Source organism: Tympanuchus pallidicinctus, unplaced genomic scaffold (genome assembly GCF_026119805.1).
Source record: "Tympanuchus pallidicinctus isolate F22 unplaced genomic scaffold, pur_lepc_1.0 scaffold3, whole genome shotgun sequence".
Classification (NCBI taxonomy): Eukaryota; Metazoa; Chordata; class Aves; order Galliformes; family Phasianidae; genus Tympanuchus; species Tympanuchus pallidicinctus.
In genome coordinates, this window is record NW_026294747.1 from 5,583,899 (window position 1) to 5,610,405 (window position 26,507).

At 45.1% G+C, this 26,507-nt stretch overlaps 2 protein-coding genes and 1 long non-coding RNA gene across 4 annotated transcripts in view; 1 reads left to right on the forward strand and 2 right to left on the reverse strand.

The window, feature by feature from the left end:
• Positions 1 to 113: 113 nt before the first annotated feature.
• Positions 114 to 6,270, forward strand: LOC128087133 (uncharacterized). Its single transcript, XR_008209680.1, has 3 exons — positions 114 to 595; positions 970 to 1,085; positions 3,603 to 6,270. It is a non-coding gene; the product is annotated as an uncharacterized LOC128087133 (long non-coding RNA).
• Positions 6,271 to 6,398: 128 nt separating this feature from the next.
• Positions 6,399 to 12,238, reverse strand: TALDO1 (transaldolase 1). Of its 2 annotated transcripts, XM_052696388.1 has the most exons (8): positions 12,034 to 12,236; positions 11,091 to 11,214; positions 10,686 to 10,793; positions 9,757 to 9,888; positions 9,209 to 9,384; positions 8,406 to 8,603; positions 7,303 to 7,448; positions 6,399 to 6,636 (listed from the first exon to the last, which is right to left on the reverse strand). In XM_052696388.1, the coding sequence occupies exons 1-8, from the start codon at positions 12,128 to 12,130 to the stop codon at positions 6,604 to 6,606; spliced, it is 1,014 nt and encodes a 337-aa protein (XP_052552348.1). In that variant the 5' UTR covers positions 12,131 to 12,236; the 3' UTR covers positions 6,399 to 6,603. The 2 variants fall into 2 exon arrangements, with proteins under 2 accessions (XP_052552348.1, XP_052552349.1); XM_052696389.1 differs by lacking the exon at positions 8,406 to 8,603 and having other exon boundaries at positions 12,034 to 12,238.
• A 402-nt stretch (positions 12,239 to 12,640) lies between these two features.
• Positions 12,641 to 26,507, reverse strand: part of EPS8L2 (EPS8 like 2) — a 41,907-nt gene continuing 28,040 nt past the window's right edge. The window contains exons 9-21 of the mRNA XM_052696359.1: positions 25,405 to 25,484; positions 24,827 to 24,953; positions 24,474 to 24,562; positions 23,455 to 23,529; positions 22,534 to 22,682; positions 22,245 to 22,371; positions 21,917 to 22,032; positions 19,082 to 19,193; positions 18,686 to 18,793; positions 17,511 to 17,652; positions 15,526 to 15,709; positions 15,140 to 15,272; positions 12,641 to 14,823 (exon numbers count right to left, since the gene is read on the reverse strand). Coding sequence (XP_052552319.1) covers positions 14,752 to 14,823; positions 15,140 to 15,272; positions 15,526 to 15,709; positions 17,511 to 17,652; positions 18,686 to 18,793; positions 19,082 to 19,193; positions 21,917 to 22,032; positions 22,245 to 22,371; positions 22,534 to 22,682; positions 23,455 to 23,529; positions 24,474 to 24,562; positions 24,827 to 24,953; positions 25,405 to 25,484 — 1,514 coding nt within the window. The 3' untranslated portion in view covers positions 12,641 to 14,751. The remainder of the gene's footprint in view (positions 14,824 to 15,139; positions 15,273 to 15,525; positions 15,710 to 17,510; positions 17,653 to 18,685; positions 18,794 to 19,081; positions 19,194 to 21,916; positions 22,033 to 22,244; positions 22,372 to 22,533; positions 22,683 to 23,454; positions 23,530 to 24,473; positions 24,563 to 24,826; positions 24,954 to 25,404; positions 25,485 to 26,507) is intronic.

Below are 26,507 nucleotides of genomic sequence, written 5' to 3' on the forward strand. Positions count from 1 at the left end.
AGGATCTCTATGCACAGAAGCTTACAGGATCCCATGGAATGGATCAGGCCCACGTGTGTAGGGAGATGCAGCACTGTTGGAGTTTGGGACTGAAGCATAGAAAGAGCACTGAAGCATAGAAAGAGCAATCTTTTCCAGGCTGGTATGCCAGCAAAGTCTTGGGCACAGCTGCATTCTCTCTGCAGTTGCAGGAGTGTCTATAAATGCAGACATGGATTTGTCCCAAGGTAGCCTCTGCAATATGAGCATGGTTACTGTGCCATTCCCCACTCGCCTCAACCCAGAGAAATTCCTGCTTTGTCAGAGCGTGGGGTCTCTCTCCCTGACTGTCTCAGGAGAGACTAAATCTTACCTCTGGCACTTCAACCAAGAGCACCTAGAGGTCTACTGCAGATATTTGCCCCCAGCAAAAAGAAGGTTGATTGTAGCTGTTTGTGCTGGTACTTCTGGGGCTGGGGTTGCTCAGGTGAAGCCCTTCTTGTGGGGAGGTTCTGGTCACTGGGCTAAAGTGATAAAGGGAGCTATCCCTGCCCTAAGGCTTTGGAAAGACTTGCAGGAAGGCTTGCCAAAGGTGCCTGGGAAGCACTGGTTCTAGGTGAGTTTAATGATTTTTAACTCAAGCCTTAAAGTTTGCATACTTGTTCTTTGAATTTCTCCTCTGTTTTATTTCTCCCTTCTGGCTGAATGTTGAAGGTTATGTTTCAGGATTTCTAAGCTTTTCTCTATGACTGTGATAGCTAAAGGCCTTTCTGAGAGACAGTAGGTATCTCTTATGGGTATCTCTTATGCTCAGTCTCTTAACTGAGGAAGCATAGGGCAGTTGCTAGAAGGAGATTATGAACTGGCTTCAGACATGACTGTAGGAGAGGTGAATGAAGCTGAAAAAACAGTTCTGCAAGGAAGCCTTGTTCTTAAAGAGATGCGTAGGCTGAAGATTTATTTAGTTGCTGGGGTCTTGCTCTGTTTCAGGATGGATGTGGACTTTGGGGCTCAGCTATGTACATTAGTCACTGCAAAACACCCAGCCTGCACTGAAGACAAAAAGCCCCAGTACTGAAATGGGAAACTAGCTGCTATCAGTGCAGGTAAGGGATCCTGCTCTCTCAGTTCTTGACTATGTCTGCAGTTAAGTGGAGTTAGCTTTGGCTGTTACTGGAGCACCTCTTTCCTGTCTCCCTCTGTAGCTGCAGGATCTTACTGTCTTTTGAGCAACTTTCTGAATGCCTCAGAGTTCCTATTGAACCTTGCTACTGACTCTGGCCAGGTGCTTCCCTGATAAGTGAGCTTACAGACCTTGTAGCTCTGCTGGTGGCATGAGGGTGCAGGACACTCACCTCATCCAGGGGCAAAAAGAGGTATTTCTTGCAGCCATGTTCCTCTTCAGTCCCAAATCTCTTCAATCCTCCTTCCATCCCAAACTACTCTATGATTTTTATGATTAATTTCTACTGCTTTTAAGACTGTATTTGTGGTTTGGAAATGGAATCTAGCCAAATTTAGCTGCTTGATCTTATTGTGATTTTTTTTTTCCCAGTCCTGATCTGGTGCTCTTGTTGCTGCTGAGAGGATGAGTCAATTGTTTAGTGTTTCAGCAGAGATCAAATGTACAGCTTGTACTGCTGCTGAATCCTTTATGGGTATTTCCAAGAGATCTGTAAATGCTTATTGTGTGTCTGAAGGAACTTCAGGTTTGTTAAAGAAGGAGGAAGAAATACTTCCTTCTAGCAAATGGGAAGTAGGAAAGCAGGTAACTGGTGATTTGCAACCTCAAATTGCAGTGAGGATAATTTGAAGCTGGGACCTGCTCAGACCTGCTTCAAAAGGGCACTGAATGCAGTCACAGCCTGACCTGGGAGGAAGAATGGGGCAGCGTTATTATAGCCTGGGAGTAGATATCCTGCAACTGTTGTAAAAGTAAAACCCTCCTAGCTGCCACAATCAATCTTTTAAAAGCAGTAAATTCTATTTCTAGACTACCTGTAACTTGAGGTGTGGTCCTGGTGGAGAAATCAGCCCTCTGTGGGAGCTGGAGGCTCAGCAGCTTACAGTTGAGCTGCTCAATGCAGTGCAGCGCCTTGTCTCAGCTTATCACAGCCCTAAATCTGCTTCTTTGCAGGAGGTGATGCTCTGTGTTTACAAGTATTCATGGTAGCAGCTTGAGCCATCCTCTCTCCAGCTGCCAGGAAGTGCCTGGGGCTGTATATTAGTAATTAGTGTTCAATTTAGTTTCAAGCCTATGAGAGGGAATATATAGGAGGAATGTTCTGTGTGCCTTGGTGAGGTACTTTGAGGTACTTTCTGCAGTCAATTATCTGAAGTCTGCTAGTGATATTGCCTTGTTATCTGTCTGCTTTAAACAATGACAGACTACTTTCTAGAGGTACTTTTAGGAGAGCAGCACAATATTGGTACTTATTGGGCTGCTATTGCTGAGAACAGCTGTAAACTGTTTTAAACTGTAGCCTTTCCTTGCGTAAAGGTTAATTCCCACTGAGAGCAGCGGAGGAGAGCAGTGGTCAAGATGCTGTTTTCTGCTTTAAGTTGCTTCAGGGTTATATCAGAAGCAACAGAGGAAAAGCAGCCTCTTTCTTGCCTTAAATCAAATCTTGGACAACGGTGCTGAAGGCCTTGCCTTACTAGAAGGTTGTGGAAGTGCTTGGGGAGAGGTTAGCCTCTCCTTCCTGCTCCTGATTCTGCCCATACTGTTTTCCATGACCTAGTTTGGAGATGTGAGGTACAGCCTACATGTCCATGAGGAGGCTTTTGCTGTTCAGAGCTCTTTTCTTTCCCAGCTTTCTCCCTCTATAAGCACCTTCTCTCCTCTCAGCTGTCTCCTGGCTTCTTGCAGCAGCATGCAAACCTCAAAAGGCTGGAACCTGTTGTGAAAGCCAAGATGACAAATCCAAGTAGTGTGTTGTACAGTCATGTATTTCTTGATGACAGTCCATCCCTGGGGAAACATGGCTGTGTCTGTCAGGGGTCTGGAGCACCTTTTAGCTATCTGAGCCTGACCATTAGGATTTGCTAGCTGCTCCAGTGTTTTACTGGGACCAGTGGAGCTGTTCATCTCGTGCTGGACCAGATCCTCACCTACTAAACCTCACTGCCTGGAATGCTGATCATTTCAAGTTTCTATTTTCCTAGTGTAAACAGATCTCAATGTGTTGCAGCACAGGAAATTTCAAAGTAAGCTAAAGCAGACAGATCTACAGAAATTGGCACAGCTCTGAAAACGCTTTGTCCGTCTCTGTTTTCTAGCTTGTAACTACTAGTGTTACTATTTAATTACGTGATATTTGTAAGTGGTGCATGAATTATTTTCTCACTCCTAGGATGCTATTTCATTTAGGAGACAAATTGCCTTGAAATACAAACCCACTAGGAACTGTTGTTCACAGCTTCGCAGCTGGATGATGCATCCACTGAGCTGCCTTCGAGGTGCCTGGTTTTTGTTGGTGGGCATTTGTCGCATTAAGCTAAACCCATAACAGGTGTTATCTCCCTGATGTGCTCCTTGGGAAAGGAGGCTAATGGGTACCCTGTCCTAAGATTTTGCTTGCGTTCTCTTCCCTTGTGAGTTCATCCCTGTGTTGTTTTTTCAGGAGAACTCCAGGCTAAAAGATGATCTCTGGAATGAGAGGCACACAGGGAGAGCACTCCCAGGGGTAGCAGGATTAACCACAAAGACCGGCTTCCGGCACTTCCTGAGCTGTTTGGCTGCGGAGATCCAGCTTCCAGAGGGAATGATTTGATCGCTGAGTGAAGTGCAGGGTGGAGGGGTCTGCCACATGAGCTTATGCTGATGGCACCACTTCGAGGACCAGAATTGCTCTTCCTCACCTCTGGGCTCCTTGAGGACTTGGAGTCACTCTTTGCACAGGTATTTGAGCTTCAGTGGGCACAACTCACAAAAGTCTGGTGGTTTGGCTGGCTTGCAGTGTCAAATTATAAATGAGGGATTGTAAAAGCTGGCCTGTACTTTGGTTGTGGGAGATGCGGACCTGTTGATAACAGGGGCTGGGAGTGGAGGAAGAGGAAGCAGTTTTCAGGCAGTGTGAAAGGCCAGCATCAGTCCCCCTACTGAGTACATTTCAAAGGACAATCTTAGATTTCTCTGATTGTTTTCTAATTCCTAGTTCATTTGAAAGAACAGCATCTTCACAAGCATGGGACTTCCTTGCTAGATCTTCAGACACCACTAATATTTCTGTTTCTGAAGGGCCATACACAGGCTCATAGGGAGTTTAAACTGATGCCACTTGCCTTATTTTGGCAGAGACCACCAGCTAGCAGAGCAGGTATGCCCAAGAAAATCTAATACAAGAAAACAGGTACTCTGAAAACTAAGGGGGAAGGAGGGATCTGGATTGCAAAGGAGTTTTGAAGCAGATTAATCCCTCAATAGCCACCGTCTGTTTGAGCTGTAACTACTAGGTGATGTTCCTAGAAGTCTGTCTTGGTTGAGATCAAATGGATTGGTTTTGATTGTGCGAGAACCTTCCATATCAAAGTTTGATCTGACCCTCTGCCAAAAGTTGGTTTTGCAACTAAAACCAAGGTCAGATGCAGAAAAATCACTGTGCGCATTAGTTGCAGATATATGGCTGAACTGTTTCAAGAAACTGGCTTGTAGCCTTTCATGTTCTGCAGAAATTACACGTTGATGCCTCAGGGCTATCTGATAGCACTGCATTGCCTTGGAGTTGTATATTTGGCACGTATCTGTATATATGTCAAATAATTATGAATCTCCAGAGAATGTTTCTGCTAAATCAGCAAAAATATTCTTTTTTATACCAATGGGCTGGTAAATGCAGAAATACCTGCTCTGTTTCACCTGAGCTGGTTACAAGGACTGACCAGTCAGGATCAGTGCTATCTCTGCTGTATAGTCATGTCTGAACCTTTCCACCTGTAAGCCTGCAGTGGTGCCCTAAAACACCTGCTAATTCTTTTGCTAAGAAGTAAGGCATTAGGACATCTTGCCTTGATATACAACAAAACAAGCTGTGGCAGGCTGAACCTCGTCCTGCCATCTAGGTGAGCTAATAGCCTGTACAGAGGTTATCACCTGCCAGTGAACGTACAGAGGCAACTGCACAGGCTTCTCTACACAGCGTTCTGTCTGTGCACTTCCACAGCCCCAGATCGTGGGGACACTCCAGCTCTACACCTGTGCTGTCGCTTCTGATATTCGCTAGATTAAGCGGGCTTGTTGATGTGCAGAAATATTTCTTATGTTGAGGATTCCCATATTATCCTATAATCTGTTCTGTTAGTAAAGGAGCGATTTTATTGGAGCCTGCCAGCACTGTGCAGGTGTGACTGCTTCAGCTCTCCTAGCAGATCTGCATCTGGCTTGTGAGCGTACAGCGTCTGTCACTTTGGCTGAAACAACAGCTCTCAGTTTGCTGTTCTGACAGTACTACCAATGGGTCCAACTGATCAGTCGCTCTCTTGGCATGTTTTTCTTGTGTTCAATCAGGACGTAGCTTGTATGTAAACACTGTAGTCTTATTGTTGTTAAGTCTAAAAGTTCAGGCTCGTTCATGAGGAAGTAGTTAAATAGTGTCTGCATACAAACAGGGACATCTAATCTGCTCTTGATGGAACAGGACCCACATAAGCCAAGAAGGTATTTAATTAGTCTTAACAAAGTACACCATGAAATGTAATCAGATGCACCCCTGCTTAATTGAGAGCCCTGTAACTGGAAAGTGATGCATTTAGGATTAGGTCATCGTTCCTCAGAGAGGACTACCACACAGCTCTTATTCTTTCACAAAGAAAGAAGCTTATGGACAAAAAGTTTCCTCTTTGTCCATAAAGGAGGAGTGATAACAGAGGGCTTTTCTTGTTTAAATTTTGTGGTAGGGTTGGCAGCATTCCAAGGCTAGGAGAAAGAGATGCAGTAACTTGCCTAAAGTCAAGATACAAAGTTACAACCAACAATCCTGAGCTGTATCTAGATTTCCATACTGTCAGCTCAGATTAAACAGTTACAAAGGTGCTTGACTTGGTTACCTAATTTTGAAGTAGTGTAACTCAGGCTGGTGTTGTAACAACAGTACCACGCTCTACTTCAATGCAGCAATGAATTCTACCACTCAGTGAGTTGCTGCTGCTACTGCTTGGCTGCAAAAAAAAAGGGCAACAAAGGACAAGAGCCCAGTACTTGTGGTTTCTGTACCACAGTTGGTTTCTGAAAACTGCTTTGTTTTTTTTTCGAGTCATAGTAAGACAGCATGAGAGACAACTGCTTTCTTAACATGTGAGGAGCACAGACAATTAGGAATTTACTACAGACCACAATACTATCTTCTAGTAGAAATTGAACTGTTATGTCAGCTGAATTGCTCCATTCCTTTTAGCAAGGAAGTAAATGCATTACAAGGAAAGTAGGTGTTAATTTGCATATATTATCAAAGTGCCACAAAAACAATGAAGCTTTGTCCCTTTACAAATTGTTTTTTTAAAAAAGCATAATACAGAAATCTATGCACACACAACAGAAGACTTTTACAGGTAAGACATTTGTACATCCATTTAATTTCAGGTGATCCGCTCATTCAGCCTTAAGCAGTCAGGAGAACTCTGACTCTTTTACTTCCCATTCTCAGCGCTGAACATTCGCTCCTAAAAAGAGAGAAGTGAACAAATCAGTGCCAGTTTGGGAACTGAATTTTGCTTCAGTAATGCAAGTTGTGTCCCTGCTAAGTAGATGTCAGACTACGAGTGCTGAGACCTCGTGATTAGCGTATTTATTTTTCCCCCCCCCCAAAAAACCATAAAATTCACTTAATTCCCTCTAGAAGACTTGCCCTATACTGGTAGAAAACTTTTACAGGGCTTGGCTATGCTCAGCATCTGTTCTTGGAGCCTCCTACACAGAATACAAGTGTGGCTTACTTCCAGCTTTTTGAACATTATTGGTGTGTCTCAAATCACTGCTGACAGTTAACAAGTCTAGAATGAGACTTTTCACTTTGAGGCTTTTCATTTAAGATAGGAGCACTATCTTGATTAGCTGTGAGTCTAAACACTGCCTTGGGCCTCAAAAACCAGCTGTCTGTCTATACCTGTCATGAATTCCTTCATAAAATGCACTGGAGTTTATCAAGTTCATTCCATTCAGGTGGCCAGTTTGCTGGCAGCCTGTCCTACATAACATGCACCATCTGTACAAGACCTGATCCAACTTGCTGACAGGTTCCTAATCCTGTACCAAAAGCAAGTGACGGTTAGCTGCAGTATTTAAAGAAACACAGAAGGTGGAAAGAGACAGCCCTGTATAGCATCTACCTTTAACATCTTCTCTAATTTTATTGCATCTGCAGCAAATTTTCTGATCCCATCAGACAGTTTCTCCACAGCCATTTGGTCTTCATTGTGGTGCCAGCGGAATGCCTTCTCGTCGAGGTGGATCTTCTCAAGGTCACAGGCCTGAGCTGCACCAGGGCAATTGAAAAATAAACCAAACCCTATTATCAGATTGTTATCAGGTACCATGGGCTACCTAAAACCAGTCTCAAGTTTGTGGCCATCTCCAAATGAAAAGCTGAGAAGTTTCTAACACCATTTTCAGCGAGACTTGCTCTGTGGGCATGCTTTGGGATGCCAGACTCAAAATGCTCACCTGCATTCTGAAGAAGGTTATCTAGATCTTCGGTTTCCTTCAAAATACAGTTCTCAGGGGTGTGCCTTATCTTGTACTGTTTCTAATTGGTCTGGTACTTTCAGCAATACTACCAAGAACACTGCAGTGATGTTCTAAGCAAACAAGCTGAACAATAGATCTTTGATCCTTTGGCAAGTTCCTAACAAAGCTCAATTGATCTATGCCTACAAGCCAGCTAGTGCCCTGTGAGTACCAACTACAGCTGCAACAAATCCAGCATCTGAGCTGAGAAGCAGCATTTTCATAAAGCTACAGAAGCACAAGAATAATGCAATGAGAACATGCACTCCAAACCATCAAGATTAAATAAGTCTTGAGTGTGGCTTCATCTCTAATATTGGAGAAAGGAAAATGTCTTTTAGCAAGTCTGAGCTAACAGCACTATTAGCATAATGATTAAACTCTGCTTGGATCTCTCCTAACAATCAGTAAAACTTCATCCCATGTTCCTTCTCCCTGTTTTCAGGGGAAGAGACAAAGTATTTAAACATGCTCAAAACCCAGTTCCAGTTAATGTCCTCAGTGGGAACTGAAACCCTTAGGAAATAACCCTGTATAAGCAGTTGTAATGGTACAACTGCACCATGATCATTTCCTTCAGAGAAGGGACAAGGTTTAGCCTTAAAGCAGAACGGAAGCACCGCAGAGCTGGATGGAACCATGTACTCTTAATGTTCAAGAAGAAAAGCAGTCTGAGCAAGTCTGTATTACAGAGAACTGGACTTACCCTCCTTAACACTGAGTGTGGGAGTTAGCTTCACATGCTCTTTGCTGAGCTCTGCCAAAAGCTTGGGTGAAATAGTGAGATAGTCACAGCCTGTGAGCGCTTTGATTTCTCCTGTATTTCGAAATGAAGCACCCATCACAATGGTTTTGTAGCCAAACTTTTTGTAGTAATTATAGATCTTAGTGACACTCTTCACTCCTAAAGAGGAGAAATGGGTGACTTTCAGAAGGCTTCAATTGAATTGTAAGTGGTTATGAGTTAGGGGGTGAAGGGTAAATGCGGGCCAGCTGTAAAGGAAGACAAAACAAAAGAACATAGCAAGCAGGATGTGCAGTAAGTAAGGGTTAACAACTGCATAGGAACGCGAGTAAAGAGGACAAGGAACAGGTCAGACAGACTCCTTCAGTTGAAGACAATGAGCCTTCATCCCATGACCACCAGAAGAGCCCCACTGCCCACGTGCAAGAGGGAGTCAGGGTATGCTGGTGGGTTCTCAGAAATGAAACCATATGCATATGAATTCCACAGAAAACACGGATTATGTATTTGTTTGGCCTACATCTGTACCAAGCTTTTGTCCTACGGATGCGAGTTCGGAGGAGGGTCCCCCTGCACCCAGCTTGGCGCCAGATGCTGAATAAAACATGCCTGCTTTATAGCCTAAATCTGGGTTACAGAGTTTGATTCTGTAAATCGGTTATCTATAACATACAGATAGAAACCATTTGTTTCACAAGAGGATTTTTAAAGTTAATTAAAACTTGAACATATAGCTATTGCATTCAAAAACAAGAAAAGCTAACCTGGATCTTCCGAAGGTTCATAGGTTTTCTTATCTCCATTAGCAAGATGCCAATCCAGGATGCGTCCTACAAATGGGGAGATCAGAGTAACCCCAGCTTCAGCACAGGCGACTGCCTGAGCAAAGGAGAACAGCAAGGTCATGTTGCAATGAATCCCGTACTCTGCTTCCAGAACCCTGCAGACATAGGCTGGCTTTAAATGGCAGTTTGCTCACCTGCTGTACATTCTAGCAGTAAGTTAATAGGTTAACCTACCGATTCCTCAACTTACATTAGAGATATGGTACAGCTTACATGCTTTAAAGCTCAAAGGTAGCAGAACAAAGTTCTACACTGCCAGGCTCCCAGTGATCTACTGAACGTTTTTCATCGAACCAAGTGCATGAGCTCCAGTATGCCACTATGCTTACTGCACACCTAGCAACAGGCTTCCTGGTGCTGTGCTTTCAAAACAGCTCTTTATTTTAAGTGTAGAACATGTTTGTCAAGTGCTTGTGAATAGCCAGAAGCATGCTATGAATCAGCACACTAGGTATAGAAGTACTTACTTGCCAGCCTGAATTCCTTCCCATGTTGAAGAAAGCTTTATGAGAATCCGATCTTTACCAATTCCTGCTTCCTTATAAAGGTCAATCAGACGCCTGGCCCTCTGAATCATTCCTTCTTTATCAAAAGACAACCTTCGGAACAAGAACAAGGCTTCTTCAAAGCTGTGCTTTTTTTTACTTTTTAATAGCCCTCTCCAAAAGAAGTAACATCCAGAACAATTGTCCTGTTTTGTCACAATTTATGTTCTAATAGCAGGGTTTTTTCTTGGAGATGCTTCCTTGAACATAAGCCTGACAAGGAGCACTGTGACAACACTGCTGGTGTTTGATTCAGAGAATTCAGAGCTCAGTGTTACTTTCCATAAGAAAGCTATGGACTAAAACTTTGAGAAAAGTTTTCCAGAACGAATGTAGAAACTGAGCATTAAAGGTGACTTGAAAAGGAGCAGGCAAATCCTACTTCTAAATAAACTGCTTGAACTGGTCTCTTGGAAATTGAGAGCAACGTCACACAGAAGAGAACGAACAAAGCTCTACGTATCATAGAACGGCTTGGGTTGGAAGGGACCCCAAGGATCATCAAGTTCCAGCCCCTTGTCACATGCAGGGCCACCAATCTCCACTTCATATTAGACCAGGCTGCCCAGGGCACCACACAGCCTAGCCTTGAACACCTCCAGGGACATGTACTGGAAGCACGAGATTTCCCTTGTTTAAGGAACAGTATGAATACAACAAAGATCAGATATGTGTTACCAAGTTAAAACAAGTAAATGAACTGCACTTCATTCTCTTAAATATTAACAGTACAAACCCCTGCTAGCCTTGTAACATTGAGCTGTCCAGACAAGAATGGATTTCTTCAACTCTATTGCGTCTCTCTTTGTATGCACCAAGATCTAGGGTAACCCAGAGGAAAAGGAGCCAACCTTGCATCTACTTCTGTGGACACACGGCCAGGTATCCTCTTCAATATTTCAGCTCCAAACAATACAAAAAGTTTGTCACAAGCATTTTGGATTTGCTCATCTTCTGACCTAAAAACCATGGGAGGAAAAAAAAAAAGTGCATTCAAGCCTTGCCATTGATTTAAAGATCAAATTTCACAGCCCATTTAGCATTAAATTCCTGTGCTCAAATGTGCATTGAGCAGAGCAGAAGTGGTTGTGTTCTGCCTCTGGAGAAAGGTATACAAGCAGACGAGCGGAAAACCCACTGTGTTGCTAGGATTACAAAACACTACTTGCTTGCTTACTTACTTAATAAAGTGTCTTAACTTCTTCTCAGTAGGTGTATATTTAAAAAACAAACAAAAACCTCAACTCTTGACTTACCCCCCAAGTTTTTTTCCATATGCAACCGCATCATCCACAAGTTTCTGGTATGCAGGCATCTGAGCAGCAGCCAGTATCAGAGATGGGTTTGTGGTGGCATCCAGGGGCTTGTACTCATCGATTGCTAAGGAAATTGAGATGGCTTGTTGGAAATGATCAGTTGGCCTGAATGATTCAAAGCATTTTGCTCAGGTGTGTAAAAACGGAAACCCTCTTCCATAATCAGGTTTGCCAGCATGGCTGAACTCCAGGAATCACAGGGGGAAGGAAAGGCAAGGGAATCTCACTTCCCTCCGTGGGCAGACATTTGGATTTCTGTTTGTCCACAGCTGTTTGAGCCAGAACAAAAGTAAAACCCATCTCTTAGAACATCTGCTAGAGCCTCACTGCACTGCAGAACTTTGAGTAGTTGAGGACAACTTCCTGGTGTCGGCTCCGTGATTTTCTTGTACTGCCGGCTTCCTTCCTTCCAAGTGTCCCACAGGCCATCAGGCTGCTGGGCTCACCTGGGCCCCGCACTACGCCTATTTCGGTGACACAGCTGTTTGCCAAGGCGGGCTGTGACCACGCGCTGTCAGGCCCTAATCACAGCTGAGCTCCTGGCACGCAGGGCTGACTCAGCACTGGGCCTCTGCAAGCCCTGCAGCTACTTTACTTTTCTAGCAGTAAAAGAAAATAGCGTGTTTTTCCATAGCTTCTCCCTAAGAAACGATTGTGATCCCACAGCTGCTCCGTTCCATACAAACAGGACACACTTCAACTCACACCAACTGCTTGCAGTAAAGCAGCGCACTGATAAAAGCAGCAAAAAAACAGATACGCGATTTTAGAGAAGTATTCCAGTGCGTAGCAAGGAGATACCAGCAGGGACACGGCCACGGCACGGGTAAAAAAACAACACCATCAGCTGCGTTAGCCACAAAAGCAACTTCCCCCCCCTCACCGTTGAAATCCCCGGTGTCGGCCACCACCGTAGTGTGGTGCTTCAGCTGCTCCAGCGCCGACTCCATCTTCTGCCGCTTCACGGGAGACACCGACATAACTCCAAAGACGGGAGGTGCTGCGACCGCCTTAAAGGAACGCTGCGTGCCCGGAGGGGAGCCTGCCTGCGCGCGCACCCTCCGCTCGCTCCCGACACCCTCGGCTCGGGGGAGGGCGCCCCTCCCGCCCCGCCCAATCCCGTCTCGGGTGGGGTTGCTGAGAGCCAATCAGCGGCGCGGGGACAAGACGGATGGCAGGCAGGTGGCGAGCAGAGGAAGGAAGCTCCTCATTGGGTGGCTTGGCGACTGAGGAAGAGCGCGGATTGGCCACCTTGGTGACGTGAGGCGCCGCTTGGTGCGATTCCACTGCGGACGTCATTGATGAGGGTGTTAATCATCAGTGAGCCTAGCAGGGAGCCCTGCGGCAAACCGCTCGTCCCTGGTCTCCATCTGGACGCTGAGCTGCTTATCCGAGACCCACAGCCACAAGCCGTGAGGAAAAGCCAGCTCTTAACAACACTTTCTCGAGTTCTGTTGCTTACTTTGCTATCCAAAAGCAAGAGACAGAGATGAAGTTATAACTTAACTATTTTAATAAATCTTATACAGTGCATGGTTATATTATTTTCTCCTTCGTTCAACGTACAGTGCATTACAGCATTATTTGCAGGCAGTACAAATAGAGCAGGTGCACGGCTCAGTCATGTGGGAAGTTCTAAAAGTGACCCCCAGTGAGGCTTACAGACACTTTTATTGAAAGAAATGCTCCCTTAGCTACCAGCTGGTGCATTGCATTCCAATCCCAAGTAACTGTAATTCTGCTGATTCTGTGCAACCTCATACACAAACACAAGAATGGTGCTGTGTTCCCAAGCTCACTGCTCACTTTTAATTGCAGAGTTGATTGGCCTCCTGTGCTTGTACTGCCAATGGCTCGCCAGTGTTCACTCCTGCTTCTCATCTCCACCAAATCCAAAGCCCGGGCTTCTCAGGAGTATTGTTCTCTTCATCGCTCCCTTTGCAAATTCCTACCTTTTCAGAAGCCTTGAAGCTCCCTGCCTGCACCCCAGTTCTGCCGATGCTAACAACGTCCAATTCAAAGACGAAGAAAACAAATAATCCATTGGGAACATTTTTGGAAGATCTAAGCCAAAGTCATTGGTATTCTCACATTGAGTCATCTGTCCCCCAGCCACCTGCATGGCTTTTTTCCACTACATGAGCAAGCACGGGCCCAAACCATGCCAAGGCATTCACCTTTCAGGGGGTGGTTGTGCTCTGTGGAGGAAGTGAGACCATCCACAGCACCTAAAGGAGAGCATGCGAATGGGGCTCTGTGCTGTCTGGGCCTGAACCCATCCAGCCAGTTAGTGTGAGTGAGAAAGGCAAGGCATTCCCTATCATACTTGTTTTAGTGCATTCTTTGCAAGATTGTCTGTCAGTAAAATACAGATATGAATACAGTGAGTTCACCTTGCTGAGGGCAGGAGATCTGCTATATGCTTGTTTGAGCTTTTAAAACCTTGAGTAAGTTACTGATGCACAATCACTTGATTATATCTAGGAAAAGGGATTTTTTCCCTCATCCCTATTTGTAGATTGTAGGAGTGAGGGAACATTTCACTAGAAAGATGCATATATATGCACATAACGTTAATAAGAGAAAGAAGAATTGAAGAACAGCAGCATCTACTAAATCAGAGTTCTTTCTTTTCCTCACAGCTACTGATTTTACTGATACTAAAACAGCCATTCCTTATTAGGGAACATCTCAGATTACTCTCTGCAATGAAAACATGAAGGTGAAGGTGAGTGGTGACCACCCTGGGAATGGCTTTGGGTGTGAGCAAGCAGCAGGGGCTTATCTTCTCCTTATTTGAGGCCTGGCTTTGGCAACGCTGCAGCTTTCTGGCCCAGGATCAGTGCCAAGGTGAAGGGCTGAGAGCCCCAGCCTCTGGTAAGCAGGGATGATCAGGCTGAGCTCACCTATTTGCAGATTCAAATCGCTTCAAAGCCCATTTCCACTGCTGGAAGGCAGCACTCAGGGGTACGGGTATTTAAGGAAGCAGCCCAGTCTTAGGTAAGGCGTGTTGCAATTCTAACCTGGTCCAACGAGAGGGCATGTGAGGACATAAAGGACCGTGAGCTGACACTGAACCCTTGCTGGTGGGCTGCAGGGGGTGTGCGCCACCGAGAATGACAGGAAAGTGGGGGAAAGGAACTATTTCTGTGGCCTGAACTCCTCTAAGCATTCAGGCTGACTTGTTCTGTGCCAGATGCTGTGCCCTCTGCTCCCAAGGGGACCGGGAGCACAGACAACCCTGCTTCAAAAGCTCTGTTTTGTTTTGTTTTCTGAATCCAGCCATTGTCATACATTCATACCCGTGTGAATCCTCATCTGTTCTGATCACATGCACATACAATTTCAGTATAAAATATATAGATATAGATATACATATATATATATATAAAAACTTCATGCAACATTAAAACACCTTTCCCAACGGGATTTGGTCTTAGTGTCTATCCTTATCAACAGTGTTTGAGGAATTGTCCCTTTGATGGCAATTACACTGCTAACTGTGGAGCACTGCTGTCTCTTTGTCTAGACTGGGGATCATTGCTTTAATTCCCTTTTTCTGCATTACTACAACTAATAGCTGAAAGAAAGCAGATAGATTTTAATTAGCAGAATCAATCCTCTCCTGGCGACGCTTCATAATTTCTTGGAGCTCTGTCTCTCCTCTGTTTTTCTGGAATGGAAACAAAAAAAAGGAAGTTTGAATTTTAACTTCAAGCTGTGGTTTAGAATTATAATATCTAACTAATTCCAGAAGAGCAAGTATCAAAGGGAACAGCAAAAAGGCGGACTCTACAGTGGAGACAGTGATCTGCCTTACAGATTTGGGACCCTTCTGCTTAAAGGAATTCTCATCATTTTTAGTGCTGATTTGGTTGGTTGCTTGCTTTAGATTTTGTCTTTTCTTAAACTGTACTCTTAAAATGCTTGTTTAATGGGACACCCAACACTGCTGATACAGGCATCCTTTTGCCCAGACAGCTGCTTACCTCCAGCTGGTTTTTTTCCACCGTGATTTTACTGTACACTCGGTTCCCCTCATCACCACACACTTTTTTCAGCTCCTCTCTGTTCAGGGAGAAAAGCTGTGCTCCAGTAAGGATGCCAAGGTGTTCCACCGTCCTGGCAAGACACAAAATCAGTATTAAAACCAGTGCCATATGTGGTCTTCACCAGTGAAGGATGTGCATTTGGCTGTGAGTTGTGAAGATCAGCAAGACGCTGGCTTTGTTTGCAGCTGCTGTTAGATCTACTCTCTGTACTGTAAGATGGTATTTACTGGATAGCACAGAAAAAAAGAGAGCCAGTTTGGGCTCCAGACGTACTTTCTTAAATGAGGAACCGACCTTTCAACTGGTGGCAGTGCTGATCTTACCCTTTGCTGAATGACTTTGCCTCCAGCCACGCTTTGACTTCTTCAGCACTGGATTCGAAGGTGAGGGGCACAAAAACTTCCTGAGGCTTCTCCACTCTGAAATTCCTCTGGGGAGGCTGAATTTTACTGTTTGTGATCTTCTTTAGCAACTCGTCATTCACCTCGTCCATTTGATGCAGAAGTTCTGGGGAAACAAAGCACACTTTTTAGAGCACCTTCAAACTGTGATCAAGAACGGATTTGTAGAGGGAGATCATCAAGATTTTGGGTGGTGGCAAACTGATGGAGCAGGATTTCCTTGCCTTTCCTCCCAAGCCTGTCAACTTCTTTTGGCCTTTGAATCATCACTTTTTCTTTGGAAGAAAGCTAGATTTCTCCACTGCTCCTCCAGAATGATGGAGAGGAGGTATCACAAAACAACAGCCAAATGCCCATCATCTGCACAGCGGTCACTGAACCTAAAAAGCTGCCTCAGCTAAGTGCCACTAAGCACATATTTGATCTAATTTATATGAAAATATATAGTGACTGATCTCTTGTTTCTTGTGTTGCTACGCTCTCATCATGCTTCATTCAAGCCTAGCAGAATGTTGCTCAGCAATGTAAAACACCTGATCTGGCAGTGACTTGCTGCCATCAGTGCTATCGGGTGGTGACAAGGGACTCCCCAGCCCTGTGATGCTGTTTTGTTTTTGCTTTAGACGATCATTTTCCTGTCTTGAGTTACTTAGTTCCCTTCAGGCTACTGAGATAAGGAAATTGCCCTGCAAACTTAGTGGCAGAGAGGGGAAAAGAAAACCCAGAGCACATGAGACAGCAGAAGTCAGAGAGGCCTAACTGTATTTTTGACAGCAGGTTCCCATTTTTCTGTGTCTCTGTGTTGCTGTCTATTTTCTTCCCATTGCCTTCTTGCCATTAGGTGACATGGGATGACCTACAATTAGAGCCTTCTTTTTAAGCTGTAGTCCTGCTCCCTGCATTCTTCTGTCCTCACTGTGACTTTTGATAATCTGCAGATCAATCTTCAGCGTTCAGCTTTTGCCTTGCAACTAAATAGAAGTGGGAGGAAGCCTGAACAGGGAGTGACCAGTACAGCTCCAGTGACACATCACCCAGTATCACTTTTTCCATGACACTCCTGAAGGCTGAGGAGAATAACTCAGTGTTATTAATAGATATGTGACTACAATGTCTGTAATGTGGGGCTTTCCTCTGTCCCAGAAGAGCTTCTGCTTCCAGGAGGATACAGGAGGTGAAGAGGAGATGAACTCTGGCTATGGCTTTCAGCAGTCAGTATGCTACAAGTGTGTTTAGGATGAGGCAAGGGGGTGAGATGTGCAAGGCTCCTGGTCTTTCTCATGCTACTTGTCTCTGTATGGCTTCTGCAGAGGGAGGGTGTGATGTACATCTCATATGTGACAGATCTGGTGGCTGGGATTTCCTTGGAACCATTCAAAGGAACGGGCCAGCTGGGCACTGCATGTGTGACAGGAGACGAGCGCAAAGGGAGTGAGAGAACGGGATGGACCTGAGTGGGGATGGCTGCTTCAAGTCACTGTGAACGGAAAGGGGGCTCCCTCCTTGGGAAGAGGAAGGTCAAGCTGGAAGAAGGGTTAAGACGATATTAAATCACCTTTTTGCCCTCCTTTTCTCAGCTGCCTGGGCTCAGTCAGTGAGCTCCTCAGGGCTGCTCTGCTGGCTGGAATCTCTACATCTTTTCTAAAACCATTGCTGCTCTCGTGCTTATCACTAAAGCTGCACTCACTTCTTGTGCAAAGTCTCATGAGAAGGGATGTGCATTTGGTAGGTTGCCATGGCCACACGCAGCCAGACACAGCAGGCAGATCATTATGGCAAAGGTAAAGAAAGAGAAGAAACCACAGGGACGGGGGTAGACACAAGCACACATTCACAAAAAAGTCCTGAAACAGAGCTGCCTGAGAGCAGCACATGTGGTGTAAAAGAGGCAGATGGGAGGCACATACGTTCTTTGGCATCCTGGGGAGAGTTGCGTGACAACATTTCACTTCCCCATTTATCCCCAGCATAGCTGGCAGGCAGCTTGTGAGTTGGGCTGGATGGCCCGTATCCTCTGGGACTTGGGTCTCCTTTGTACCTCTGGTTAGCCTGGGTGAGCAAGAAAATAAACTTATAAGAATATTTCTTTTTGTCATTTCCTGCGTTTTATTTATTTATTGTTTTCAGATATTTTGTCTCCCCACCATGGTAACAAATGGAGGGACAAATTGCTGCGTCTTCCTTGTGAGGGTCTTCCCTCACACAGGAAGCACTGTGTGGAACTGAGTTCAATTCTGGGGCCTCACAGGAATAAGCACAAGAAGAAAACAAGCCAAAATCCCATTTGGAGCTAAAACATCAATGCTCCAGTAATTGGATGTTGAGTGGGACTATTGCCAAGTGCCCAGAGCAGTCTAGAAAGAGGCTTTTTATATTTTCTTAATTAAACTTTTTGTCCAAAGGCCTTCTGGAGTACCTTATCCTTTGCCCAACTTGAGAAATACCAAAGGGGGGAAGAAATTCCATGCTTCCTTCAGGCATTTGGAGCTCTCTGTCACATTTTTGCAACACGAGGTGCTTGACAGTGGTATTCACTTAGTGCTCACTTGGCTGGAATTTCAGGCTGCCTCTACTCCAGCAGTTTTTTCCTACTGCTGAGTTGAACTGGTGAGAGGACTGTCTGGTCTTAAATTCCCAACAGCAACAACATCTATCCTCAGTGCTTTGGTGGCAAAAAGTGCTCTTATGGCTGCATTAGCTCTCTCATCCTGCTTACAGCACAGCCCTGAAAACATCAGTTTCACAGCTGAAGCAGTGGTAAACTGTAGGCTAAGAAGTACATGAGCTTGGTGGGAAGGCACTAGCAAAAGGTGAAACTACTTCAAGCCACTGCAGCCAGCAGATATTTGGGGACAGCTCTGTGTGAGACCTTTTATCTGTTTGGGATGGCTGCACGCAGTGCAGGGGGAGATAAACAGTGGCAGAATGTGGGAGTTTATCACAGGAACATCCCGGACCCCAGCTCATGTGCTTGTGACAGTCCCTGCTGTCCTGCACGTGATATCCTAAGAAATCCAGGCTATTCCCAATGGCTGAGTATGCCCTACTACAGGCTAGCAATTAACATCACCTGGCTACGCACCTGTTCGAGCTCCTCCAGTTTCACCACATCCAGGATGTTATAAGGGACGTAACCAGCCTGCCCGCTCCGGTTGAGCAACTTCCACCACTGCTTATTGTCTTCCAGCACCTGACAGAGAGAGGGAAAAGGATTGCTGGTGAGACCATCTGATTTCTGGCCTCTGTAAGTGGGACATATGGAAAGAAATGGCACACTGAAGTGGTTGGAATAATATTGCTGACACTAACAGATCTGCTGCACTGACGTGCAGTTCCGGAGTGAAGCCTTTCCTGAAAAGCATTGCAATTTATCCTAACGATAACAGGGGAACTCTGCTAGGGTTTGTCTCTCTGTTGTTGAGATCTTTGTCTTGTTCCTACAAGGGGAGGAGAGCACACCTCTGGGCACATTGCTCACCTCCAGAATTTCATCCTTCAGCACTGAGAGTTCATTGGCATTTCGTGCTGTGAAATCGTAGCGGATTTTGGCATATCTCCTCGGCTGGGCCATTCCTTGCGCCTCAAAATTCCTGCAGGAGAGAGAAAGAAGATTTTCAGAGGAGACCTATTGAAGGCCCTACAGGTCCACACAGATGATGGCTGTGCAAGTGCAGGTTGAACCAGTTGTGTTTGTGTTAGAAGGGGAAGTGCTTCTCTGCTCCTTGGCAGGGAGAAGGGGTGTCAAACACGAGCATAGGTAGAACTGACTGGAAATCTGTGCTTTGTTCTTTTTTTCCAGCAGGCAACACTGAGCTACTGAAAGAGAATTGCGCAGATCCATAGGAAAAGTGAGTTGAATGTTTCTATTCTACGCTTGGTGGGAGGAGAAAAGCATTCAGGTATATTGCTTGGAGATCTGTGGCAGAAGAATGCACGGCTTTCTATGTTAAACCAGCTTTTTGTTTGGAAAGGAGCAATAAACGCAGGAGGTTGTCCAAGGTGGAAATGTGAGGTGAAAGATTTTGTTTGGCCCAAGCTGAAATGTGTTGGGTTTTTTTTTTTTTTTTTTCCTCTTTTTTCCTGGCTTAGGAAAAAATGTGCCTATCTCATCTCTTTCCCTCTGGTTGGGATGGGCATAGTGTTATTTTTTAATCCCAAATATGCCTGCAGTATGGGTACAGCTGCATTGCCTGGTTGTGTAACCGTAGACAGGAAATACTTTAATGCATTTTTCGTGGATCTTTCTGCCTATGACTCACAAGCACATACACAGTGCAAGGGAGCTCCAGCTGCTTATGTTCACAACAAACATGCCAACAGGGTGTGAGGTTCTCCTCCCGTGGAGCTACCCCAGTTTATATCAAGGTCCATGTAATTTGATGAAGCCAGTTATACAGCTGCAGGTGGGCTGAAAAAGGTGCAACCCATTGGCTCAGTGACTTGGTACCATGCTTAATTCTGCAGCGTGGCCTTCAGTTCACTTGATTTGGAATGGCTCTCAGTTACCAAAGCATGGTGCAGTCTTTCAGACAGATGGAATCTACCAGTCAAGAAAGGGAGTGATGGCCTTACCCTGCAGTGCCCTGAAGGCAGGGAGAGGGGTGAAAAGCCTGAGTTACAGAGGAATGACTGTTTTGACTGTTTGACTGTACAGAGGAATGGTATTTTGTACCATTTCAGAATGTAAATGGGTCACGAGGAAAGAGGACAGCTGGAGGAGGGTGAAGGTAAAGTAAAGCATAGATGCATGCAAAACACACATGTGAGCATCACTGTTTAATACTGCCTAGGGCTTTCGTGACATTTCTCTGCAGCCCAGAGCCCTGTTATAAATAATAATACATGCATGGGTGCTCTTGCTAATATAGAGTCTCTTGGTTAGAAAACTAGCAGGAAATGCTCTGTCCCTGGGCTGTGATGTTGGCAATTATCTGGGCAGACTTGGCTGAAGCCTGCTTTGGACTGAAGAGTCATGGAAACATTCTCAATTATAGCATCTGCTTCAGTGCCATTAACTTGGATGGCTTTTTTTCTTACATATAACATAAGGAAAAGGTGCTGCTGATAGTCTGAAAGGTAGGTAAAAAGGAAAAAAGGCATTCTCATCTACTCTTCCATGAGCTCATGCTGTAGTTAGGCTGGGTGGTTTTGCATGGAAATGGTCACCATGGTGAAATGGCATGCTGCTAATTTGTATTCCACTCAATACGACCGTGCCCTGGTTGAGTTTGTGATCCTGAGAAATGTGGGCCTGACAAAGAGTGAGGTCAGCACCCAGAACTTCAGGAGAGCAAACTTCAGGCTGTTTAAGGAGCACCTCCATCCCTGGAGGAGTTCTTGGCCAGTGTGGATGGGCCTCTGTGCAACCTCATCTAGAGGCTGGAACCTGACGATCCTTGAGATGCCTCCAACCCAAGTCGTTCCATGATCCTATGATTTGTTATTTACTTATGCTAAGACTAACAGGTAAAACTGTTTTCTTCTCTGCATTGCCTACCAGTCACTTAAGATGGGCTTAAACGTTCTCATGTAAACTGATTTCTTATTTTTCACAACATCTCTGATCAAAAATAGAATTGGAGAAGAGAATCTGTTACCAAAATTCTCTTTCCACTCAGTGCACTGTTTCTGCACCATTTTATGATCAAACCACGACATTTGGGGGGGGCAAATGGGCAGAATAAATTCTTTTGCTGTTGCAATTGGATTTGAAGATTTTACTGTGAATCTGAACATTTTTTAACAGCAGTAAAGCTTGTAAATCTTTTGGATTTGAACATTAAAACATGAAACAAACTGTGTGCCTTTAGGCTTTTTTTTTCCAGCCCAGTGCTGGCTTTGGAAAAGTCTGTTAATTGCTTTGCTGTGTCTGGACTTCCAGCCTTTAACATTCCATGGCTCATTAGTGTAATCCAGGCCTGTGCTTGTGTGGAGAGAACTTCATGTCAAATCACTGCAAAGTGAAGTATGGCAAAGAATCCATCTGTAATTTGGGAAGAGTTTGTTGGAGCTTGGAGGTCTTAGGAAACATTAAAAGGCACATGATGCTTAGCATCACTTTGGTGAGTTGATGTTATGAAATGACATACTGACAGACTAATGAGGCCAGCCAGGAACTTTGCCTCTTCAGGCAGAAAGCACGTGCAGCTCATGTCCTTACAGACCTGATTAAAAAGTTCTCTCTACCTTGGCCCCAAGTCCATCTGTCAGGCTTCCAAAATGCCTTGTTATCGAGATGTGGTGCAGTGGGTGCTGCTGAGGTTACGTAGGGAAGGCCAAAGCAGTGTTTTGCAGGGTGGTGTTGGTACATTACCTATTTACATGCTGAGTTACGTTCTGTTTAAAGGCATCCACAGCTTGTGTCTGATCAGCTGCCTGGCCACGCTTGAGTGAGGAGTTACGGTACGGATATCCATTGGCTGATGATAGCTGGAAGGGGAAAAATGGAGTCAGTCGTGCCACTGTGGAAAGGGGGAAGCTGCAACAGAGGGAAAGGAGTGCCTGACAGCTTTGGTCTCCCTGAGTTCCTCTGTTGCCACATGCAGAGGCTGGAGAAATTAGCCGTAGGCTGTGCAGATCCTTCTGAAGAAGAGAAAGGAAGGGTGAAAGGGAGAAAGGATGGTCCAGAGCACAAAACTTACCTCTTCTTGCAAGTGCCCAATGTCTATTTCCCAGGGAGCTCCGCGGAAGATTTCTATGGGTGGCTCCCAACCATTGCGGAATTTGGGGATGTAGGTAGGAATGTTTGCTTCTCGGGGCCATTCAGCCCTAGAATGTGAAGCAGGGAAGAAGTAGATGGTGAGAAAGTAACATCTGTCCCAAAGTATGCAGTACCACATGCCAGGGAAAGAACCAAAGATGACGTAGCTGTAAAATCAAGCATGCCTTAAGAGCCTGGGATTGCTGGTGAGACAGCAGCTCTGTCCTCACCTGGATCTGGTCCATGCCTCTCCCAGGGAATCCCATAGGCTTATCTCTTTTGGTGTCAGGTGTCCTTTGAGAAAATCTGTGGCATCTTTAGAAAGAAGTGGACTGATGACAGACCTGGCAAGCTCAGGGCCACCACAGCTATTGATGATCTGAATTACAATACAGACACAGAGGAGTATGAGATTTTGCAGGAAAGGTTCAAAATATCATGAAAGACATAGAAACCAAAGACAAAAATCAGTCACTCTAAGCATTTGGATTCTCTGTGCCTGCCCACCTTAAAGAAAAGATATACCTTCTAGACTGTATAAAGAAAGAACAAATAAATAAGGCAAATAATTCCTGACTAAATTCTCCAAAGGATCCACAGGATGGCCTGACAGCCTAGCAGCAGCTAATGTTTACTTTAGCTGTCTCAAGAAACATCAGCCTAATTCTCTGCAGAAGTCCGAACAGTTCAGAGAAAGGCAGTAGTTTTTCTACTTGAGTCAAAGAAACCTTAAAACCAGCCATTGCTGGAGAAAGGATACAAACTGCCACGCTGAAAAATGGAAAATCTCTTGGTATTTCTGCATCACTTCTGGTTTCTTCTCTAGGTTGGATTCCTGCCTCTTCCTTTCAGTGCAAATATTGAGCCATGTTTACTCAAAGGTGAGACCAGGCAGATTCCCAACAAGAACCAAAGCTGGTTCTCTCTTCACAGTGAGTCTTTGTGAATATGGTGGAAAGTTTTGTATTTGCTTGGGTTTGGGCATTTAACTCAGGCTGGAAATCAGATCAGAAAGCAGGAACACCGGTTGCTTACTGAGAAAACTTTGGAAGGTTCTGAGCAGCTTTCTGATTTCTCTGCACAATTTAGCTGCAAAAGCAACATTAGAAATAAAAAGCAAATTCACAGCAACACCTGTGAATTAGTCTTACCAGTTCCAGTGGCCCAAATAGGAAATGCACCAACTCTGAAGCGCTTGGGTTCTGAATGTGCTTTCTCAGTTTGGCCTGAAAAAAAAAAAAAGAAAAACCCACTTTAATCCTAACCTGATTTTGGTTAGGATCCTATAACATGAGGGCTCATGATCCCTGACGATCACTGATTCCCCACTCGCCTTCTTGTTCGCCCCCAGTTTTTCTTTGCAGGCTTCTGTATATATGGATAGCCAAGTCCAAGACCTGCATGTGGGGAGAGCTGTGGATGCATGGCCTTGGCTTTAGCAGGTCCTGATCAATTCTCATCCCAAGCACATATGAATATCTTCTTCTAAAAGAAAAGGCTGCATATTTGTCTCCTGCCTCAGGCTTCTTTACAGTCTCTGTGGTTTCCTTACTGATAACTTTTCAGGAAGTATCTTGTTCACTGAGCAAGTTCAGAGCTGACAAAATTTCCTTCTGGCTCATTACCCTCCTGGTCTCACACACTTGTCTAAGCAGTGCTTGCAGCACTGGGAACATCTTTGTGCTCCAACTTGTCATCTTCTCAATGCCTCCTGGTACAGCTCTTCATGAGCAGGAACAGAGTAGGAGCTGGGAATCTGGGGGCAAGGAGGGACACCTCATGAGCAGGGGCACAAAGGCTTGGTATGGCACAGAGAGAAAGGAGGCACAGGCAGAGGAGCAGGTGGCTCCTTTCAGCTCAAAGTGCTTGTGAAATGGGGCCAGGTGCTCACTGTGTGTGCACCATGGCTCTGGCACAAGCACAGGCAGTGGAAGGCACATGCCTTTTCTAAAGGTGGACTTTAGGCTTCTAGCTTCAGCTTGAACAGCTTGGCTAAAGGAGCCTACACAAACCTCACGCAATGTTTGTTTTGTGGTTGCTTCTGGCAGAAGAATCTGAAATTCACACCTTTGTCCCTTGATAGCGCTTTCACTACACATTTCACTGCAAATGCTTACTGCTGCAGTGAATCTGGCTGCCATGTGGCTGCCTAAGATCCCCAGTGTCTTACCAAGAGGTTAAAAGCCAGTTTGGTTTTCTGGAAGCAGTCGATGAACTCAGCCTCGCTTGGGGGTCTTGCTCGAAGAGTCAGCATTCCCTCTTCAATGAGAACGTAGAGAGAAAGACAGTTTAATTAGTGTGTCCCTTTCTGGATGGCACTTCTGCTGGCATGCAGGTAACAGCCACTGAAAATCTATGGATTGAGAGAAGTCAAATCTCTGCACTAAGTCCCTAGAGTCCAGCAGGACTTCGCCAGTGGTGTTTTGCAAACTGAGGCAGGGCTGCACTGACCTAGCCTTGGGAGCTGAGGCTTCCCAACCTGTGCCCCCACATTCCCCACCTGTTCTAGCTTCTGCACTGTACCTGCTGGGCCTTTCTTCTTGTTCTTCTTCCCTTTCTTCCTTTGGTTGAGCTGTTTGAATGCCTCTGCAGCCTTCTGAAGCCTGGCAACAAAGACTTCAATGTCATCCAGAGTGCAGTTCAGGATTTGCTGTGAGAACAGAAGTGCAACAAACACAGATGAGAAAGAGCCCAAACTGCGCACAGATGGGAAATAAGAATCCTAGGTCTTTACCTACTTCATTTCATGGAAGACTGAAGAGTTCAGGCAAAAAATTAGGCTGGGTTCATCCCTTTCCCAACACAAAGCTGTGCCTTGTTTTGCATGCTGTGCTTGCCAGTGTGATAACTGGCTCCTAGCTAATGGACCTTTGGAAAATAACCCCAAGAGAGGACTGTGCACTGGGGAGAACCCCTCTGAAACCAGCAAAGGAAATGGTAGCTAACCCAGCGATGAAGTTTTGCTTTTGTTTACCCTTCTGAACAGTAGATATCAGTTTAAAAATGAATGAACTACACATAAAATAGCATCCTCATGGAGGAGCCCCTTGCGTCTTTCCTGTCTTCCCCTTTTCCTTCTGCCTTCTGTTCTTGTTACCAACCGTTTCTTTTTCAATCTTCTGTGCTAAGATGGCGCGGGATTCTTCATGGTCCTGGGAGGCAGAGCCTCGGCGTTCATAGTCTGCAGACAAGGAAGGGGAGAGAAAAAATATTTCTTACCATGGAAGGTTGAAGATGGGCCCCATCAAACACAGTGACCCAGGAGTGGTAACACCTGGCTGTGTTTGTTCATTCCTTCATTCCGAGAGCACCTTGGAAGCTCACAAAGGGCAGGAGGTGATCAAAGATGCTGATTAAATCTGCCACGGGTTGCAGCACCTGTGTCTGTATGCTGCCTGTTTTCAGATGGGAGCACTGGATAAATCATGGACAGCAGCCAGCTACCAGCTACAGGCAGAGACCTGCAAGCCCCAGCTGCTGGGAGGCTCCCACTTGTTTGCCCTCAATGCATCTGTGCTACCTTAGGGCCACTGAAGAGCTGCCCCCAATATTGCTGAGCATCCCACAAACACAAGTGTGGTCAGAGCAACTCTGAGTCTGTCTTCTAGCCCTGAGCTCCCCAGGAAAGAAGAAACAAGACCTGGAAATGAATGCAAGTGTCACCCGCTAGAAAGCAGCCTGCCAGGAATTCTGCATGATTGGTATTCAGACAAGCCCCTGCAAAAATCAGCATTTTTGTGCCAACTTGCGTGCAGTCTCTCAAATGTTTTTAGCTGATACTAAAAAGAACAAAATTCAGGTGTTGAAAGATGGTCTGTCTCTGAATTATAAATCTTATTTTTGTTATGAACCAAAAATAGGCTCTCCATCCAGGAGACTGGATCAACTGCTTGGCCTTGGATCCCAACCCAGTTAAATGAGTGTTTACTCTCATCAATTTGAACTTTCTTACTGTATTCTGATTACATACTTTCTGTGAAATTCACCTCAACAGAAACTGGTACAACAGGCTATTTGCTGGTCATTTTAGTCAACTCCAGATCTTTTTCTTTTTTTTTCTTCCAGAGAAAGAGCTTATTTCTGCTACTGGGAGCTTTTTTCTGTGACTGCTTTCTCCAAAGAGGGCTACAACTTTTCTCAATGCAGCTCAAACTGAAGTCAGGATGACGTTGGAATAAGGTTTTAGAGGGGTGAATTCCAATCT

Bases quoted from the DNA above. Each gene is read 5' to 3' on its own strand.
- TALDO1 (XM_052696388.1), bottom strand. From the start codon at position 12,130: ATGTCGGTGTCTCCCGTGAAGCGGCAGAAGATGGAGTCGGCGCTGGAG. The intron at 11,215-12,033 runs GTGAGGGGGGGG...CAATTTCCTTAG, and splicing joins CGACACCGGGGATTTCAACG to CAATCGATGAGTACAAGCCC. The intron at 9,889-10,685 runs GTTGGCTCCTTT...CTTGTTCCGAAG, and splicing joins TCCACAGAAGTAGATGCAAG to GTTGTCTTTTGATAAAGAAG.